Raw genomic sequence first — 19,566 nt, forward strand, 5'->3', positions numbered from 1 at the left:
CACCATTTGCAAACGCCTTTTAACCAGGGACGGCGTGTTCTCATTCCTATGTAGTAACGGCACTTTTAACCAAACCTACTAGCACAAAGGGCTACGTGACTTCAATGCACACTCAAAACATGTTAGGACATATACATGATCACCAGTGCTTAAGAAGGGGTGGACAGGCTAAGAACCATCAACCCACTTTACAGATATGGAATGCACTTGGGAAAGACTAATCTCTCCCTCTCCCCCCCCCACCCCCCACCTCTCTCACACACAAACACACACATGGTTAGTGGTAGGTCTAACACCGGCCTTTCTGACTGCCTACACAATATGTATTGAAACTCCCCTTGCCTTACACAGCTCTTAACAAGCAAAAGTTCTCTAAGTGTGTGTGGCTAAAAAGTACTTTGCAGTTCATGAACTTTGCCTTGTTAAAAACAGTAGCCCTCAGGCAGGGGCTCGCGGAGAGAAGCCAGTCATGGGCACACAGCAGCCAGGAAGTGGAAGAGACATTAAATGTTTTGCTATATAAAGTACTACAATAAAACTGTATTCCTTTCCCTTCCCAGCTTTCCTGCACCCACCCTTTTCTTTGCCTATTGAAGGTTCTTTGATATATTGAATGTACACTTAAAATAGAATTTTAAAAGATCAGTGTTAAGTCCAGGGCCCAGTAAGTAGTTCAGATGGATCTAAATTAAGTTACAGTTTAAAGGAACAATAAGAAGAAAATTAAAATGACTATAGCATTAGTCCAGAATTGTTGAGGAACTAACGGCCATATCAAACAAGTGTCCCAAACAGCAGAATTTGTCTCCCTTTGAGGGTGGAGAAAAGACAAGATGTGAAAAGTGCAAAGGGCTTCGGTTCAAATTCTCCCCTTCCGAGGACCCATAAGGGGTAAGCACCTCCAGGCAGAGTACTAGTGATGGGCACATTTTTGTCTTTACCTTACAGACATCATAATTAGGTATCTGACTGTGTCTCTTGGTACAGGCTGCTAGGAATCCTAAACCTTTCTGCCCACTGAGAAGCAAAACGAATCAAGTCTTATGAACCTGACTCCTGACCTCACCCTTGTTTTGCATTTTTATTTTTTTAAATTTAAGTATAGTTGACACACAATGTTACATTAGTTTCAGGTGTACAAGGAAGCAATTCAACAACTCTGTATTATGTTGTGCTCGCTGCAAGGAAGCATGGCTACCATGTGTCTCCATATGCTACAATACGATTGCCTATATTCTCTGTGCTGTGCCTTTCATCCTCATGACTTATTCAGTCCTTAAATAGAAACCTGTATCTCCCATCCCCCTTCATTCATCCCCCCCCCCCTTCCCTCCCTTGCGCTCTTTCACTTGCTTTTATTTTCTTTCCTCAGCTCATATCATCATGGGGAAAAAAAATCTTATTTTACTAAATGTCTATTTGTAAGCATTTCAAATCCACTGGGGAGGGATTAAGTATAAAGCAGCCTCAGGAAATAACAGCAGTGGCTAACAGAAATATAATAGTGCTTACCATGTATGGGTTCTAAGACCTTATCATATGTCAACTCACTGAATACTCCTAACAGTCCTACAGGCAGGAAGGCTGCATACAGCCTGAAGCCTTGTCATGGTGCCCCACGCCGTTCTGATCATGCCACACTATCAGAAAAACTAGAGCATGTATCCCAAACCCATGTATTTACAAATTATGTACATGCATCACCCTAATTTATTCTAATACAATCATACACCACAAAATATATTTTGAAGAGACTTTTTAAAAAGCCCACAAATTGACATTTGTTTCAAGCACTCCACAGACGGTCTTGTGTTCTCCAATTTTCAAAGCCAGGGCTCTATAAACAGAGTCCTTTGTCCTTCCTTGGGTTGTGGACAAAATCAGATATAAGGACATGTATGTAAAGTGCCTCACATATCATGAATACCCAAGAATGTTTTCCTCCCTACACAACTGAAAATAGAGTAGCATTGAAAAAACAAAGAAACATTTTCAACTCCTATATTCAGTATGATGATTGACACAAAGTTTAAAAGTTAAAACGCTCGACCAATGAATTAAAGATCAAACAAGAAAAAGACATAATGGTTGCTTAGAAAAGTGGGAGACAGGAATGAAAAAAGAAAATCCCAGCTATACTATAGATACACCACTTCCTTTGACCTGCCAGCATAAAGATCACTAACAACTTTGGAAAGAGAAACCCGAGTCTAAATGAGACTGGGTGAAGGGCAGAGAGAAGAGTCGAGGAAGCACACGGTGCCCAACGCCCTGGTCCTCCTGGCCTGACAGGATTCGCTTCTTCCCTCGCTCACCCCCAACACCTTACACAGTTTGAGGCTGCTGTGCCGTATTTTGCATCTCCCCAGGTGACAAAGGGAAGGATTGCATGGATGAAACCAGCCTGCCTGAAACCTTCGGACCAGAAACACCAGACTGCGCTTCTCCCTCAGCCCCACCTGCAAAGTAACCAACCACACAGCGAACAGAGGCAGCTCACCTGGAGTGACTGCTTTTACCTCCCTCAGCCCAGCAAGGAGAGGACTCCAAGGAAGGCACTCAACCTAACTCGTCCTTGCCTGGAATGCCACAGGGAAGGTGGCCTGAGTTACCTTTGGCTCTCAGGGACTTTCTGGCTTCTCCTTCCACAACTTCCGATGGACAATGGCTTGGCCTGTATAAAGCACTGCAGAGCCCTGCTCCCCTTCTGGATTTGCACACCAGCACTATGCTTTGGCTTGTGGCAGACAGATCTCTGTACCAAATCTCCAGCTCAGTGCTCATGGCATTGTGCAAGGCATGCTCTGTTATGACACGCAAGAAGGCCAAGGACCCAAGCCATGGTTCACAGCTGTATTTGTGAAGTCCCTTAGACTGTGGAAACACCTAAAGGATCAGTGGGCACAGGGCACTGGCAGAGTGGAGGACAGGCCACACTGCCTAAACACAGTCTGACACAGCAGGTAACAGACTCCAGAGAAAAGCCTGTGGATTTAAACACCATGAAGTTTTCTAGTGATAACACCCAATGCCATGCTTAGGTAAAGCTTCACCTAACCTGCATACTGAAGGCACAGACACTGGAGCTTCTGACATAGTCCAGTGACTCCCCAGAATTGTGGACTCTTCCAGAAAAGAGCACAAGGCACCACCAGTAGTTGCTATTATTACGCACCTACAGCATACATCTTCCATCAAGAGGTGTCACTGCCATGTTTTAAACCCTGTTTCCAGTAATTGATAACTTGCCCAGGTCTCCAAGGGCGGAAGACCACTCTTTGGTTCCACAGGTGGACAAGTTTGGAAACAGATACTGTACCTGGGCTTTATTGTAACAATGCTGAAGAAACGTGCTGCTGGTACACAGTAGGTGCCAATAAATGCTTGCTACACCAACAGAACAGCCTGAAGAATCCAACTACACTGTGAATACAAGTACTACGGCAGGCATTCTGCTGCCTCGAATCATCACGAAGGATTTCTTTCCCACATTAAGTATATTACCAAATTATACATGTAAAGGCAAATTTTCCTCCTTCACCCAGGAGATTAAAAAGAAAAAGCTTCTATAATTAAGCATGATTTTTTAAATTGCAGGCAATGTAGCAAAATGAATATTAACACAGATCTCAAACACTCTAAATAGTTATTACCAAATCAATTTCAAAGCATTTCAATTTAGTAGCAAGCAGGGCAATACAGGTGGCAACAAAGCAGTATTAGCATAAAATCAAAAGGGCAGGATTTACAACAGGTTAAAATGAAAATAAAATACAATTAGTTCCTCTTTGTAGGCCTCTCTATGCATATGATCATCTCCCTTGGGACACAAAGTCCAGGAAATGAAAGGAACAAAAGGTCTCTAGCTACCTCTGGAATCACTCTCATTTTACAAGCCTAGGAGGGAGTCGAGTCACAGGAAGATAAAAGCCCACGAGAAACTTTTTTTTTTAAATATACTAAGCTACTGGGCAGAAAACAAATATTATCAAACTCTAGCAAGCACCAGCAGGATACTAATCAAGTACCCAGTATTTCTTGCAAGCACGTATGCAAAAGAAATGTTTCTGTGAAGGTATGCCCCTGCCTAAATTTACACCTGCCTTCTAGCTTCAAAGGGAGAAAGAGCAAAAACAAGCTGCACCACACCTCCCCGCCAGAGAACGGGGAAAGGCAGCAGGAAGAGCCTAAATTCTTTACCCTTTTCATATTCTGAGCACTTAATCTCTTGAAAGCTATCTGGCCTGGTGGAATGTGGTGGCTCAGGTGTTGGGAAGCTGGGCAGGTGAACAACACACCTGCTCTGTGTGGGACACATGCCCAGTGGGGGAGATGTGGATGCGGTCCACTCAGAATAACCCTCCTCCTTCATGGAGCTGTCCTAATACCAACTCTCAACAGGAAACAGATCTGGGATACTACGAAAGTAATTCGGAGACTATAAATGTCAGCAGGTACAAGGAGACAGCAGAAGAAGGGCCTGGAAGGGACAGATGACTTTTTTTTTTTTTTTTAATTTTTTTTTTTTTCAACGTTTTTAATTTATTTTTGGGACAGAGAGAGACAGAGCATGAACGGGGGAGGGGCAGAGAGAGAGGGAGACACAGAATCGGAAACAGGCTCCAGGCTCCGAGCCATCAGCCCAGAGCCTGACGCGGGGCTCGGACTCACGGACCACGAGATCGTGACCTGGCTGAAGTCGGACGCTTAACCGACTGCGCCACCCAGGCGCCCCCAGATGACTAACTTTTTTTTTTTAAATTTTTTTTTTTCAACGTTTTTTATTTATTTTTGGGACAGAGAGAGACAGAGCATGAACGGGGGAGGGGCAGAGAGAGAGGGAGACACAGAATCGGAAACAGGCTCCAGGCTCCGAGCCATCAGCCCAGAGCCCGACGCGGGGCTCGAACTCACGGACCGCGAGATCGTGACCTGGCTGAAGTCGGACGCTTAACCGACTGCGCCACCCAGGCGCCCCCAGATGACTAACTTTTAATGGCCTCTTACTCAGCCAGAATTTTTCTAATTACTACCTATAAGTCCTTCTCCTGGGCACATCTATTATTAACGCATAGGAAGGATTATTATTTTGTTTTTAAATCGTGATAGGAAAGCTGGGTTTTGTTTCTCCTCATCCAATATGCATTCACTTTCTTCCTAAAGAGAGAAATAACCTATTTTCTTGAAATACACACACACACACACACACACACACACACACACACACAATACTGATCATGATGTGGGCACAGACAAAAACTAAACAGTATGTTTAAATCAAACAGTGCTTGTTAAAAAAAATAAAAAATAAAAAATAATCAAACTGGTATTCACACGCATTCCGGTGAATACACCTACTTAATTTTTTTCTCAGCTGAAATTAACACAGTTTGCAAGTTCCATTTGTTAACAGTGGAAGCAAGTTTATTCAAAGGAGTGTCACTAAGAAAAAATGTTTTCTCAGGCACGGAAGAAATCCCTTTAAAAGCCACTTCTTTACAGAGTTTTCCCTTTAAAGCAAGTTATTAAAAAGCTATCTTATTCTGATTGAGTAGAGTTTCATATTTAGAAGGTCTTCACACTGCAAATTTGAAAAATCAGACACTAATTTCTAGGTAATGCTAATGATTTTACTATCTACAGAGTAGGAAATTTTACTTTAAAAAATGTATGTTTGTAGGGAAATCAGTTACTCCCCATCCAGCTGTCAGAGACAGGATTTGTGCATGACAGAATTATGATACTTCTAAAAACTTCTAAAGAACATCATAAGAACGCGGGGCACCTGGGTGGCTCAGTCGGTTAAGCATCTGACTTCTGCTCAGGTCATGATCTTACGGTTCATGGGTGCGAGCCCCACGTCAGGCTTTGTGCTACCAGCTCGGAGCCTGGAGCCTGCTTCAGATCCTGTGTCTCCCTCTCTCTCTGCCCCTCCCCTGCTCATTCTCTCTCTCCCTCTCTTTCTCAAAAATAAATAATAAAGATTAAAAAAATTAAAAAAAAAAAAAAGAACATCATAAGAACTTGGACCTCGTCAAAGTAGAGTGAAGTGAGACTCCCCTCTGTAGGACACAATAAAGCTGGAACAGAGGGCAGAGGATCTGCTACCCTCTGACCTCCACACAGAAGGATTGGAAGAGGTCCAAGAAATTCTCCTAATGGTCATTATTCTGCCCTCTCCCCCACTAAGCTGTTCCCAAAAAGAAACTTCTCTTCACCTGCAACATGTCAAAACCAGCAGAAGCAGAAGTAGGACACCCCACGGCAGCCCTCACAAGGCTGTCTGAGCATGTGGGAACGGAACCTTCCCTTCATGGCATCTGCTGAGCAAAAACATGTAGATTAAGTATAATCGGCAAGATGGAAATCAGCTTACATAGTAAGAGGAGGGCCAGGAATTTCTAAGGATGGGTTAAAACTATTTGAAATTTCCCCTAAGTGCCCTATATAAACTGTGCTAATACTGTGCATACAATTCTGAGCTCCATATGGGCGCCTGCAGCTACCTTAAACTACACAATCCCACAGCAACTGTGTGCACGGGCTGACAAATCTTAAACAATTTAAAGTGGAAAATTAAATGGAAATTTCCTCCCTGCTCTCTCCAGGGCCTATGGAACTTTAGAACAGGGATCCCAACCAGCCCATGACAAGCAGCTGCCAGGCCTTCCAAAGCAGGAAGCCAAGGTAGCTCACCTTCATCATTACCCATTCAGATCACTGTGTTCTTGAATATTTTACTCTGTTGAACACTTAAGATGCCTAAAGGCTGCTGTTCCCAGGCTACACCTTATAAAAACAGTCATGCTCCTCAGGTAGATAAAGCACACACGCCACCCCCAGCAATCACAAAACCACAACTGAGTCACAGATCCCTGCTCTGTGATGAGGCCATGAAACCTGCATACCCTGAATTGATTCAAAAGGAAGCACTCTGCCTCCTCTGGCCCCACCAATCCTGCCTCTTCAAAGAGGTGTGGCTAGTCTGCCTAGAGAGGAAATACTTGCTTTTTTCCCCCCTTCTCCTCCCTACCACACCCTCTCCTATATCCCTTGGCAACAGGTTCTAGTTCTGCAGGTCATGGAAGGAGAGTGAACAGAGGAACATTGTCCCCAGCAGTGTTTCCCTCTCAGCCGCCTATAGTCCTCACTCCCTGCAGAAGATCAGCTAAGGCAGTAAGAAGCACAATTTCCAAAGCTGGGGGTCTTCTGTGAAAAATGGATGTACACTGCCTAATGACTAACACTTCATCTCAATGGTCACCATTTTTCATGCAAAAATGAGTTAAGGGAACGTGTCTGACTGGAGCCAAGGAATGAAGGACAGCCTCAGTGACATGAAATGTGTCATTTAACTTTAACGACAAGACAAACATTAAAAGATGTGACAATGCCAACTTGGAATGGGAATACTGCATAGCTTCTTTCAAAACCAATTAAACATTCCTTCCTTTGATGCAACTTGATAGTGGCAACAATTCTTCCTTAAATTCTCATTCCCAACACCATGCTAGGAGCCCAGCAGACAGCCGGGATAACATAAATGAGGACCGCTCTCCATCCATATGGAGACAAAAATAAACAACAAAACCAGAACAAGTAAACTAAAGGAAAATACTGAGGTGCTATGGAGAGCATATGATAGGAGGTCTAACCAGTCTGGGATTGGATAGAACTGTACTTTTGCAAGTACTAATTAAGAGCCTTGGTATTCCTGCAGCTCAATCTCCCAATGACACGACAGAAAACAAAACCAGCAACTTTTCTTTCCACTCTTTACAACACTTTTAGGGGCACCTGGGTGGCTCAGTCAACAGAGTGTCCAACTCTTGATTTCAGCTCAAGTCATGATCTAACAGTCCTGGGATCGAGCCCTGTGTGCTGGGCTCTGAGTTGGGCATGGAGACTGCTTGGGATTCTTTCTCTCCTTCTCTTTCTGCTCCCTCTCCTGCCCACATGTGCATGACCCCCCACCCCCAAAATAAAAAAACAAAAAATAGAACACTTTTAAAATTGCAGCACTGTATCTCAACAAGAGAGAGAGACAGAGAGCAGGAGGAATGAATAAATGAATGAAGGTCATTTTCTGTCACTGAAAAAGCTTCTGTCAAAACAAGAAACTGGCTTGGTTATAATTAGAGGCATGTAAGGCCAAAGGCAGATCATTTCATGAAAAGAGAAAGGTTATCCCAAAAAACTGTAGCACTGACCAACTCCTCTTCTGAAGGAAGGTAAACTATGGATGAGAGGACATTTCAGAAGGGTGAAGAATGCTGTAAAGGAAGTCAACTGGCTACCACAGAATACCAGAGACCCATTAGTGATGGACAGCGCAGAGAGAGGGCGTGAGGACAGAAGTAACACTGGGGAAAATTAGTTGACCTAAACAGTAGGTAGGGAAGTGGAGTGAGGACAGAACAGGAAATCAGTAGAATAAACTCACTGTAAGGGCTTAAAACTGAGTGAAAGAATTTAAATTTGCTACAGAAACCTCAAGCCCCCATTTTATTTATTTTTTAATGTTTATTTATTTATTTTGACATAAAGAGAGAGAGAGAGAAAGAGAGGGAGGGGGAGAGGGGCAGAGAGAGGGAGAATCCCAAGCAGGCTCCGCATGGTGCATGGGAGCGCAGAGCCCAATGCAGAGCTCAAATTTGTGGGATCATGACCTGAGCCGAAACCAAGAGTCAGACGTTTAACGAACTGAGTCACCCAGGTGCCCCATCAAGCCACCATTTTAATGAAATGTCCAGAACTAATCAACAGAGACAGAAAGCAGACTACTGGACAAGTGAGGCTAGGGGTGTGGAGGAAATGCAGTGTGACTTCTAATGGCTACACGGTTCTTTTTGGGGTGAGAATGTTCTGAAATCAGATGGTGGTAATAGTTGCACGCCTTTGAGCAGACCTAAAACTGTTGAGTGGTCTAAATGGGTGAATGCTGTGACATGTGAGTGCATCTCGGTAAGACAATTAAAACTGCAGGAAATGAAAACCTACTGGAAAGCCTGAAACAAGTGAAGACTGAGGGCACGGGCTGCCATCCTTATGCAGAGGGCCCCTCAGAAAGCTGCAGTGAGGTCTACATCGGGGATCTCACAAGTCTTCTGGGGCAATCTCCAAAATATACAGTGCGTGAACCTGCAACTTGGTTTTGCAAATTACACTTGAAAGAAATAGAAGGTGACTAAAGAAAATAAGGAGCTCAAATGTCATTCCCTTTAATTATATTCTAATGTGGAAGTAAGTGAGGTTCAGTCCACTTACTTAAAATGCAAAATACTCCTCAAAGACATGTGCGTAACTCAGAAAAAGGGAAGGAACTGAATGTTCAGTAGAGCTGAATACTGTTCAACAGCAGCACAATGCTGGAGCACAGGAGGGCCCGGACAATCCATCCAGTGGTCCCACATGTCTGTTATCTGAAAGGCACCAAGCTGGACACCTGAGACACACAGGTGTCCAACCCCAACTACAAAAACATAAAGGCACACTTGTCTGGGGTAAGATGTAAAAACAAGGGCTCTTAAATTCCCAGTTGATTCTAATGTGCATCTGGGACTAGAATCTACTGAACTAATCAGAATCCTTACTTTTACAGAGAAGGAAAGAAGTGTGCAAAGAACTCAAATGTTATGCAAGTGATTATCCAGCTAAGCATCCTAAGAGTCAGTACTAGAATCTGTGTCTCCTGACCCACAGTTTAGGACACCCATACCTAGTGTGTGGGTGTGTGGGGCACAGGATGGATATCCTTACAAAATTCTGGCCTCAAAACAAGCGGTCAGATACCATTAAAAGAAACTAAAGAACAAACGCCTGGAAATAAGTGAGGAAATAAATGACCTTGAGATTGAGGTAGGACGACGCCTCAATATGCAGGGATTTTATTGCCCTGGTGTATGTCTTCGTGGGATGAGATCCCCAACAAATGGAATTAATTGATGAAGAGGTAAAATTTTGTAACTTCACAGGCCAGATCTGATCTGGAAATTTTTTAACCAAAGGAACCCAGTGTTATGAAAATAAATAAATAAATAAACAAACAAACAAACAAACAAACAAACAAACAAACACCAAGGAATGTAAAAGCTGATGCTTTATCCTCTCGGCTGCACATGGAGCCAGCACGGTCTGTGAAGAACAAGGCGGGCCCTGGCAGACTGACCTTCACAGACCACGCTAAAATCCTCTTAAGAAGTGCCCGGTGAATGCTCTGGCTGACGTACATGGAGCCATTACATTACCGAGTCGTGTGCTTCTTACCTATAATTCCACTGTCCTTGCTTTCCAGGGTGGAACTAGGGCTGCTAATGGTCTCACAGGGACTTTTGTTGGCTGCGGTCTTGCTGACACAGCTATTCAAGGTTGAGCAGGGGCTATCGGTGCTAGGAGATGCGGTGCTGCTTGTTAGTGTGGAGCAAGGACTGATGCCTTGACTTAGAGCTGTGCACTGCAAGACGAACGGAAGGAGGAGTTAGCACGGCTTTACACAGGATGCTGCTACACAGTCTTTTGTTTCTGGTGCGACAGCGATAAAACTCAAAACAGGAACACGGAAAACAGCTTTTTAAAACTAGGGAGCTTAATATGTATGTGGTCTTCCAAATTTTAGAAGAGAAATATCCTTCTTCTGTCCCCCTCCCTTGTGATTTCTTTTTTTTTTTTTTTTAATTAAAAGGGCAGTCTTAGAAATAATTTAGTGGGAATGCACATTCATAAAACAGAAATAGCAAGCAGGCAGACTTCCTTTCATTTAAAGTCTGCAGAAGACAAATGGGTTCTTTGACCTCTGTACGGAAAATCTGGGAACTCTGTTTTTGTAATGTTTCACGAGCACTGCAGCCTGATTCAATTCCTGAAGATTTATGGGTTCTGCGGTCAGGGCAAGGAGGCTGATGGCCACTGCAATCTCAATTAGTGTGTGATACCCTGGCAAAGACCCTCCCAGGGGGCAGAGGCTCTGGCCCCTCACGGCCATGCAGACATATACATCTCGAATGGGAAGCGGCAGGCTGCCATTCACTAGGATGCAGTGTGCTCTCCCATGCAGGAACCATTTGATCTCCTCTTATTTTGTCTCTGCCTCATCTCCTACAAATCTTTTCCTCACCCCGCTGACCCTCCAAACCCCCACCACGAAAAAGCGCAGGAAAGCACATCCCAAAGCAGCCAGCTGAGAAGAATGGTGTTATAAAGATAAAAGTAGTATCATGACTAGGTGATTCTTGCAGCCACTTAAATTCATTTAGCTACCCTTGCCTGGGTAGTGACCTGAAGGTTAATGTGGACATTTTCTTCAGTTCTGCGCCCTTCTGCCTCTCCCCACCTCCCCACTGCAGAAATCACAAACTGTCGAAGTAAACTTCAATACACAACAGCCCAGACTCATGGAATGAACAGGGACTTCCTCACTCAGAGAGGGGGAGAAGACGGTTATGCCTTCGTTCATCCTCTGAGCAGGTAGGACATGCAGGGTCTTCCTCAGGCATTACCATGGTTTCATTTTTTTCTTCAATGGTTATGTGTGTGGCACTTGGGATCCCTTCTCCCAGTAAAAATCCCAGCCTTGTCAACAGTTCTTGAGCTGCCGGCGAACAGCTCGGTTCATTATCGGCCTTTGCTTCTGGAACAAAGAGAGAAAACAATGAAGATGCCCCTCTGGGGAATTTCAGGTTTGCATCTGGAGGAGTCCGCGCTGCAGCTGCTTGTCTGGGGCTTTTGTGTATTTTTATAAAATGCACAAAGTTTGACAATGCTGCCTGTCCTCAAGCAATACATTCTAATTAAGAGGCTGTGACAGGTTAAGAAAACAGTAAAAGAGAAACTCCAAGTGCAAAGAGTGAAATATTTGACCTGAATCAGAACACAGTGTGATTATAGGATAGCAATTCCTATTTCCAGGTCCTGTGAAAAAGGGATACATCAGACACTAAAGGCAGAAAGAGGCCTGCCCTTCATCTTAACTCTTTAAAAGCATAGGGTGGCCAACGCCCACAAGAGGCTGAAATAAAGTTAAACCCCAGTGGCATACTGGCAGAGACCTAGGCTACTTAAATGTTGGGGTACAACTGAAATCTCAGCTCTCATTAACCAAGACAGGGGCATTACTACTTTGGTGGAAATGTCCTGTGCATACCCCATTCCCACTGTAGTCAAAAGTCAAAGCCAGAACTCCAACTCAGGGGTCAATCGTCAGGAATCCACTCTGAAACAAAGATTTTAAAACCCAGCAAAATGTGTCCCAGGGGACCAGGCCCAAGAATACACTCTGCTGTTTACATGGGGATGTAGAAAAATCAGGCTGTGTTCTCAGCACACTCCACAGTAATGCTGGAAGCACAGTTAACCTGAAGGTCACAGGGCATGCTTAGAACCTGTCCTTCCTCTGGCCTCCCTGACCGGCTGGCCATCTTATTTTTCCCACTTAAACACATTCTGTTGTTGGGTTTAAATGTTGAGCTACAGGTTAACCTTGTATCCAAAGGCTTAAGGGAACTTAATTAAGGGTGACGAAATGATATTCACACCATTCTAACACCTCTCCTGTATTTTTAAATCAGCATCCATCAGGGAATTAAAAAAACAAAAAACATATAAAGCAAACTCTTCTTACAGATGTTAGAACTTAAAAAGCAATATGCAACCTGTAATACTCTCACTCAATGTTTTGTTCTTTTCTGTTAATTGTCTAGAGACTCAGACCTATACATTCATGAACCAATTTTTCCTAGACGTGGAAATCTGCAGGTGAGTCTTAGAAAGATAACATGAGGAAAGAACAAAACAGCAGTGTTACCTTTGAGCTACAATTCCACCACCAAAGTTCAATGCTAACTTTGCTTTCTTTAAGGAACCACAAAAATCAAAACAAGTAGAGCTGAGAAGACCATCTGTATTATCCTCACTCACATATCAGTTTTGCTCAGTCATGCTCCCAGGATAGCAGCTACAAGGAAAACCAGGCTGGTCGTATCTTCAAGGAAGGAAAAGGATCCCACCCCTTGCTTACTCTCAAAACTCCCAATGTGTGTGGTAAGAATTGCTATTTGCCAGCCTAGATGTTTTTTAGTTGCTCTAGAAAACCACAGGGGTAAAAGAACCAAGGCTGATTGTTCTGGGTTAAGAGTGCCCGCATGTTTCTAGATCATTTGTGTTAAACCTGTAACAGGAAGGGGCAGCGGCCACAAGCCAACAGAGTAAAAGAGCACCCCAGGGTGGGTCAACCACACCCAGAAGGCCACTCTACAAAAGGCCCCTTCCCACCAGAGATTTCCAACCACATTTTGATTCCCAAGGCACTTGGGCATTTGGGAAAAGGCGGCAGGAACTAAACCAAATCAGTAAAACCCAGGCACACCCAAGGGCTGAGCCACTTCAGAACAGGATCAGAACACTTCAGAACAGCCTCGCCCCAAGGCTCAGACAGGGCAGCTATTTTATCTCAGGTGGCAGCTGGACCAAAGGGAGAGAACAGGATGCAGATGGAAAGGGAAAGAAGAGGGTAAGGGGCCAGAACTCAGAAGTTTTTCTACTACACGTCCCCCTTGCCTTTCAAAACAATCTCTATACGGCTACCAAATTGTGACTGTGCCCTTGAATGTCTGAATGTCTAGCTTCTGGTTCGACCTGAAACTCCAGGGAAAGTGCCAGAAACTACTCCCAGTTGGCAGCTGCTGTGGAGGCACAGAGAACAGCTGCACAGGCTTGGCTGCCACAAAATTTACCCTGACGACAAACAAGGCCACGGCCTATCGCTCACGTGGGGCTCCTTCAGAGACCCTGTAACCCATGTAGGTCCTTGGCAGGGGGGGTTACCCCCCGAGGAGTCAATGCTGCCTCCACACTGTGTCTGTAGACAGACACCCCAGACTGTCAAGGTTTTCATTAAAACATATGTATTTATGCAAAGACAATTAACTCCTCATCTAAACCTTGCCCACAAGCTGGGAGCTATGGCAATTCCAGGTTTAATGTCTAAATTGACAGGACACCTCCAAATTCATGAACAACTTGTTCTCCTAACCATTCAACCTGGATTTGAATGCCCCTAAAGTTCTCAAACCTGACCTGGAATCGGGATGAATAGATGTCCTTTATTTCAGGTTTAGCATCCGGTAAGCCACTGCAATTTCATTTCGTCCAAAAGCTTCCCAACTGTTTCTTCATATAATTCTCTCTTCTCAAATGTCATTCTAGTGACCTTCCCCTCAGAAGCCCTCTTCAGTCTGAATTCCTCAATCCATGTCAAGCCGTCTGCATTTTCCCCTCCCTAATGCACAGAGCTCTCTCTCTGGCTGAACTTTTCATTCTGGCAGAAGGACCCCTGGGTGAAGAGTGATGGTGCCATTTTGGGAGAAATGAGTTGCCTGGGAACTCACGCTGGTATACTAGACTGTGAAATTAAAATGAATTTCTACTTCCACAGCCGATCACCAAATGCTGAGATCTGAACAGTAAGATAAGATGTTCTTGGAACTAATTCTTACTACAAAATTATCTCCAAACCAAAATCCAACGGGATACTCTAAATGGCAAGTATTTTCATTCATGTACTTAATACTAAATCACTCATCAATAATAGGTGTACCTTACCCAAAACAAGTGGGATAAGTACTAGAGAGACATCATCTCTTAGCAACACTTTATATCTCACAGATTTAAATATCCAAGGAATTTATGATGGCTGCATTTGGAGTTGAAAGGATAATTGGCCTCATACTTCCTGGGACTCTATTAGACAAATGGGGAGTGATATTCCTTCCCAGTAACGTTTTCATGGAATCTTCAACAGGACACCATTATGAAATAACCAAGTGGAGGAAGGCAAAGAGAATTTTTCAGGTCACTTCTTGTCTCTTGTTAACTACCCACACCTTGTTGGACTACGTTTGGGACACCAACCCTCAGGTATGGTCCATAAATGGACCACCTTCCCAATTACCACCATCCTCACTTCAAATCCACTTGTGCCCCTTATAACCATCCCCTTATCCTTCCCTACAGTCTCAGAAGAAAGGACTTCTCCTGGCCAAAACTATTCTGGACCACTTACAGCGTGAACTTCTGTAACCCTCAATTTCTTCATGAGGGAAGTAGCCATAACCCACTTCTTATAGGTTGTGAGCTTAATAATAATAATAATAATAATAATAAAGAAGATGAAAAAAATGAGAAAATACCTTACACACCAAGCATCTTTGAAATAAGATGTGATATCAAAGTTGGTCATTATTTCTACCAATTTTAACACCAAGAGTCCACTTTCTCAGTATTATTTCATTTTCTGGTGTCATGGATTCCTATCTATATTCAACGTGCTTGTATTTTTCTTACCTATTAAACATAGTTTTTTATGATTCTTCTGCCTTATTTAACTTTCTATGAACTCACTACTCCTTCATGACAACAAATTTCCTTCCTTTTTCTAATTATCAAACTGTTCCACGTTGGCCCACACTTAACTGCTTTCATTTTTATTTTTAAGTTTATTTCAGAGAGCGAGAGAGAGCGAGCACACGCATATGCTTGTGTGTGAGCAGAGAGAGAATCCCAAGCGGACTCCACACTGTCAGCACAGAGCCTGACATGGGGCATGATCCCACAAACCACGAGATCATGACCTGAGCCAAAATCAATTTACAAAATTGAATTTACAAAAACAGTTATTTATAGAGGAGCATCTATCCGTGAACCTGAGCTGACTCTGTCAATAATTGCCTTCTAGTCCTTAATACAAAAACAAAGTTATTGCACAAGTTGTCTTTAAGCACTCCACCTCATTCACCCATTGAAACTGTCACCAAATCTTACCACTTCCTCTTTCAAAATGTCTCCTGAATTGGCCTTTTTCTTTCCAGTCATACCGCCACTTATCAAGTCCTCATCCTCTCAAGTCTAGATAACTATCGGACTCTGGATCAATTTTCTCATCTTTTTAAAAAATTTTCACCGTCTTCTTTTCCTTCCTCACAGCCAGTGGTTCTCAAACTTTTTGTCACACTGTTAAAAACGAGGACTCCAAAGAGCTTTGGCATATATGAATTATTGATGTTTATCACATTAGAAATTAAAACTAAGAATTTTTAAGAATCAATGTTAATCCATTCTAAGCTAGTAAAACTTACATGCTAAACATTTTTAATAAAAAATATTTTGGGGGGGCGCCTGAGTGGCTCAGTCAGTGAAGCATCCAGCTTCGGCTCAGGTCATGATCTCGTGGTTGCTGAGTTCGAGCCCCACATAGGGCTCTGTGCGGACAGCTGAAGAGCCCAGAGCTTGCTTCAGAGTCAGTGTCTCGCTCTCTCTCTGACCCTCCCCTGCTTGTGCTCTCTCTTTCTCTCAAAAATAAATAAAAACATTTAAAAAAGTGTTTTCCCAAAGATTTTAATCTCTACACTCAACGTGAGGCTCACACTTATAACCCCAAAATCAAGAGTCACATGTTCTACTGACCAAGACAGCCAGGCACCCCCAAAATATTTTCAAAGTCAAGAATGGCAGTGTTTTACACTTTTGCAAATTTTTTTTCATGTCTGATTTAACAGAAGACAGCTAGATTCTCACGTTTGCTTCTGCATTTAATCTGTTGTGATATGTTCTTTTGGGTGAAGCATGTGAAGATGTGTGGCCTCAGAGAGATATGCAGCTGGGAAAGGGAGGAACCTTCTCAGTTAATTACATTCTTCTCTGATACCTCACCAAAACTTGACAAGTAGCAATTTCTTAAAGGTTAGTTCTAGTTTTGACTTTGAATCCGTATCAATATACTTTTTGCACTCTGTTACAATAAAAGTCCATGATCTGTTATAAGCTTCAAATGGACTTAGTTAGCCATGCATGATTTCTTAACATCATGCATCGGATGATTTGGAAAATATTAGTTTTGCAGATCCTATAAGTGCTGACACATTTATTATACAATACCAAAATATCACATTCATTAATATCTCATCTCAAATGAAAAGTCCTGAGAAGCCATCAAACTCAACGTGACCAGTGCAAATCCCAAAAACCTGATTTTTCACTTGAAAGGTCAAATTTTATCATTGGCAACTAATCCCTGTCAGTTTTATTTTTTAATTGAAAGGACGTGCTCATTCTGTTCTTTTTTGAGAAAATGTTGTGTCAAATACCCAATTCTGAATAACTCTGGCTTGCCAGTCATTCTTTCAAGTAAAAATGGTGTTCCATTAAAAAAAGTGGCTAGGTCAGCTTGCAATTCAAACAGCCACACAAGTGGTTTTCTCTGGGACAACCATCATACTTCAGCATGCAGCAGACTTGCTTTATGGGGACTTCCCATTTTATCACACAGACTATTAACAAGATCAGTCAAGGTCAAGATTTAGTAACATTTGTTATTTTCAGTACTTTGTCAGGGATGTTACCCAGTGAGTTATTATTTTTAATACTAATGCATGGTAGTGAAAAATACCACTCCTAGCTCTAGTACAGCAGATGGCCCTACCTCGATGCACACTAAGGCATCAGAAGTCTCACCAATAATTGCTTTTGTACCATCAGTGCACATGTCAATGCAAGAGAAATGGAAGTATATTCCTAATATCATTATGGAAAGAGTTTTGACTTCATAGACCCCTGTAAAGGTCTTGGGGATGCTCCTAAGTCCACAGCCCATACCTTGAGAACCTCTACTTTAAGTCTTCAACTATACTAAGTTCTCCCTTTCCTTTAAAATCATTAAAAACTAGTGTATGTACGCCTCTCAACCTATTAACTGATCTCTCATCTTCCCTTACTTGCTCAAAGCCTTGGGGTAAAAAGGCAATGGTTTATCCTCACCAGTTGCATTTCCCTTTCACCTACCTGCAACTTAAATTCACTCACCTTCACAAACCTCCTGAAACAGCCCTGTAAGGCACGGTGATATTTTTCTTTTTAAATGACCAATCTCCTCTTTTGACTTTCCTATAGTTTTTGACCTTGCAAATACTCTGTCCTCCAAGGAGGAAAGTGGCAACTGTCGTAACAGACACTCAGAGAGGAAATCCATGGTTTTCAGAATTACTGTGTGGTCCTGAGGATTCTTATCCTACCCTTTTGCTGGTGCCTCTTTCAGCCAATTCACAGTTCATGAATAAAATACCAAAGTTTCTCAGTCCTCTCCTCTCAGTGGCCTTTTTCCTCTCAGTCCTCTCCTCTCAGTGGCCTTTTTCCCAGTCTAACACATCTCGTTCCATCACATTCCCTCCAAACAAAAGGAAGTCAAGCTCATACCCAGAACTTTTCCTTCACACCCAGTTTGAGTTTCCAATTGTTCAGTGGGCACCGGTGCCTACATGTTCCACCAGCATCTCAAACTCAACGTGCCTGAAACTGAACTCAAACCAAAACGGATGGTTCCCTCTCTTTCAGTGCCATCTTAATGTCACCTCAAAGCCTTGAGGTCATCATCTTTGTGTCTTCAGCTCCCAGGTCCATGCAATTTCTCAAGAATCTTCCTACTCATCACCCCTTCTTTCCTGATCCTGTTCTCATTTGAGATCTTACTCTGTCTTACCTAACTACTGACATCTCTTCCTAACCATCTCCCCGACCCTAGTCTCTTCTGTGCCCCCACTGCATTCTATACTTTGTTGCTAGGTAAATCTTAAGGCAATCAAGTCTTTCCCAGCTCAGCTCCCCCACCGGTACCCAACACCAGCTTGGATTAGTCAACACTACTTCCCTCTCCTGTTACAGTCACTCTGCATATATAGGTCTTTAAACCCCAACCAGACTCTAAGGCTCCATGAAATAAGAACCTATGCTTGATAGCCCATCTCAAAGAGCATCCAACATAGTGCATTTCACAGCATCAGAATTTAATTAATATTTATTTAAGGAAATGCAGAATGAATGGATACTCTACCTCTAATCTCTCTTCCATAGCACATACAAGGCACATCTTCCTTCTATGCTTTCATCTCACTAAAACCTTATTCAACTATTGGTCAAATGGCCTACCACTATTCTAAGAGGCTGAAAATTAAATTAGCAGAAGCAAGGTTACTTCTTGGTAAAGGAAGGGGAATATGATCAGGAGGAAATATAGTTATGTTTTATTTCTTAAACTGAGTAGTAGGTAGATAGGTGCCATGTTCTTTATAGCTTTTCATTCTCTACATCTTTTTGAACATCTGAAATAATCAAAAACATCAGGCACCAGTATTTAAACAAATCTAAAAAAAAGCCTTACTCCCCCCAAGATAGTTGTGCATGTAATTATTCTGCTGTTTCATACGTGCTCATTTTACTTCCTAACTATACTGCCAGGTGAGAAGTTTCATCATGTTTTGAGATTGATCTTCACCAAGCAATGACTCATTAGACTAAAATTTTCTCACCCCTCCCCATCAAAGCTTGCTCAAGTAGCTAATGACAGTTGGAAGCAAACCTAAACGGATTATGGTTGCCCCTAATTCAAAGAAACATAGCTGCGAATCCTATTATAATTTAATAATCCTCTCTAATTTATCTGGGGTTTTTTTTCCCCCTTAAGGCAGAAGTATTGTCTTGTGGGTAAATGACATTCTCCCCTTAAACAATATGTTGGTTTAGCAA

General features: G+C 42.7%; 1 protein-coding gene across 15 annotated transcripts in view; it reads right to left on the bottom strand.

Moving 5' to 3' along the window:
* The window catches only part of TANC1 (tetratricopeptide repeat, ankyrin repeat and coiled-coil containing 1), a 239,589-nt gene that overhangs the window by 68,101 nt on the left and 151,922 nt on the right, over positions 1-19,566 (bottom strand). For 9 of the 15 annotated variants that reach the window (XM_058694414.1, XM_058694489.1, XM_058694453.1 and 6 more), the window contains 2 exons: positions 11,496-11,626; positions 10,267-10,453 (listed from right to left, as the gene is read on the bottom strand). The exons of 3 other annotated variants lie outside the window; for them this stretch is intronic. In XM_058694414.1, the coding sequence (XP_058550397.1) occupies positions 10,267-10,453; positions 11,496-11,626 (318 nt within the window). Of the gene's footprint in view, positions 1-2,612; positions 2,800-10,266; positions 10,454-11,495; positions 11,627-19,566 lie in introns of those variants that run through there. 3 more of the 15 variants (XM_058694444.1, XM_058694423.1, XM_058694514.1) reach the window with 2 other exon arrangements.

The sequence above is a fragment of the Neofelis nebulosa genome, chromosome 2 (assembly GCF_028018385.1).
Source record: "Neofelis nebulosa isolate mNeoNeb1 chromosome 2, mNeoNeb1.pri, whole genome shotgun sequence".
Taxonomy (NCBI): Eukaryota; Metazoa; Chordata; class Mammalia; order Carnivora; family Felidae; genus Neofelis; species Neofelis nebulosa.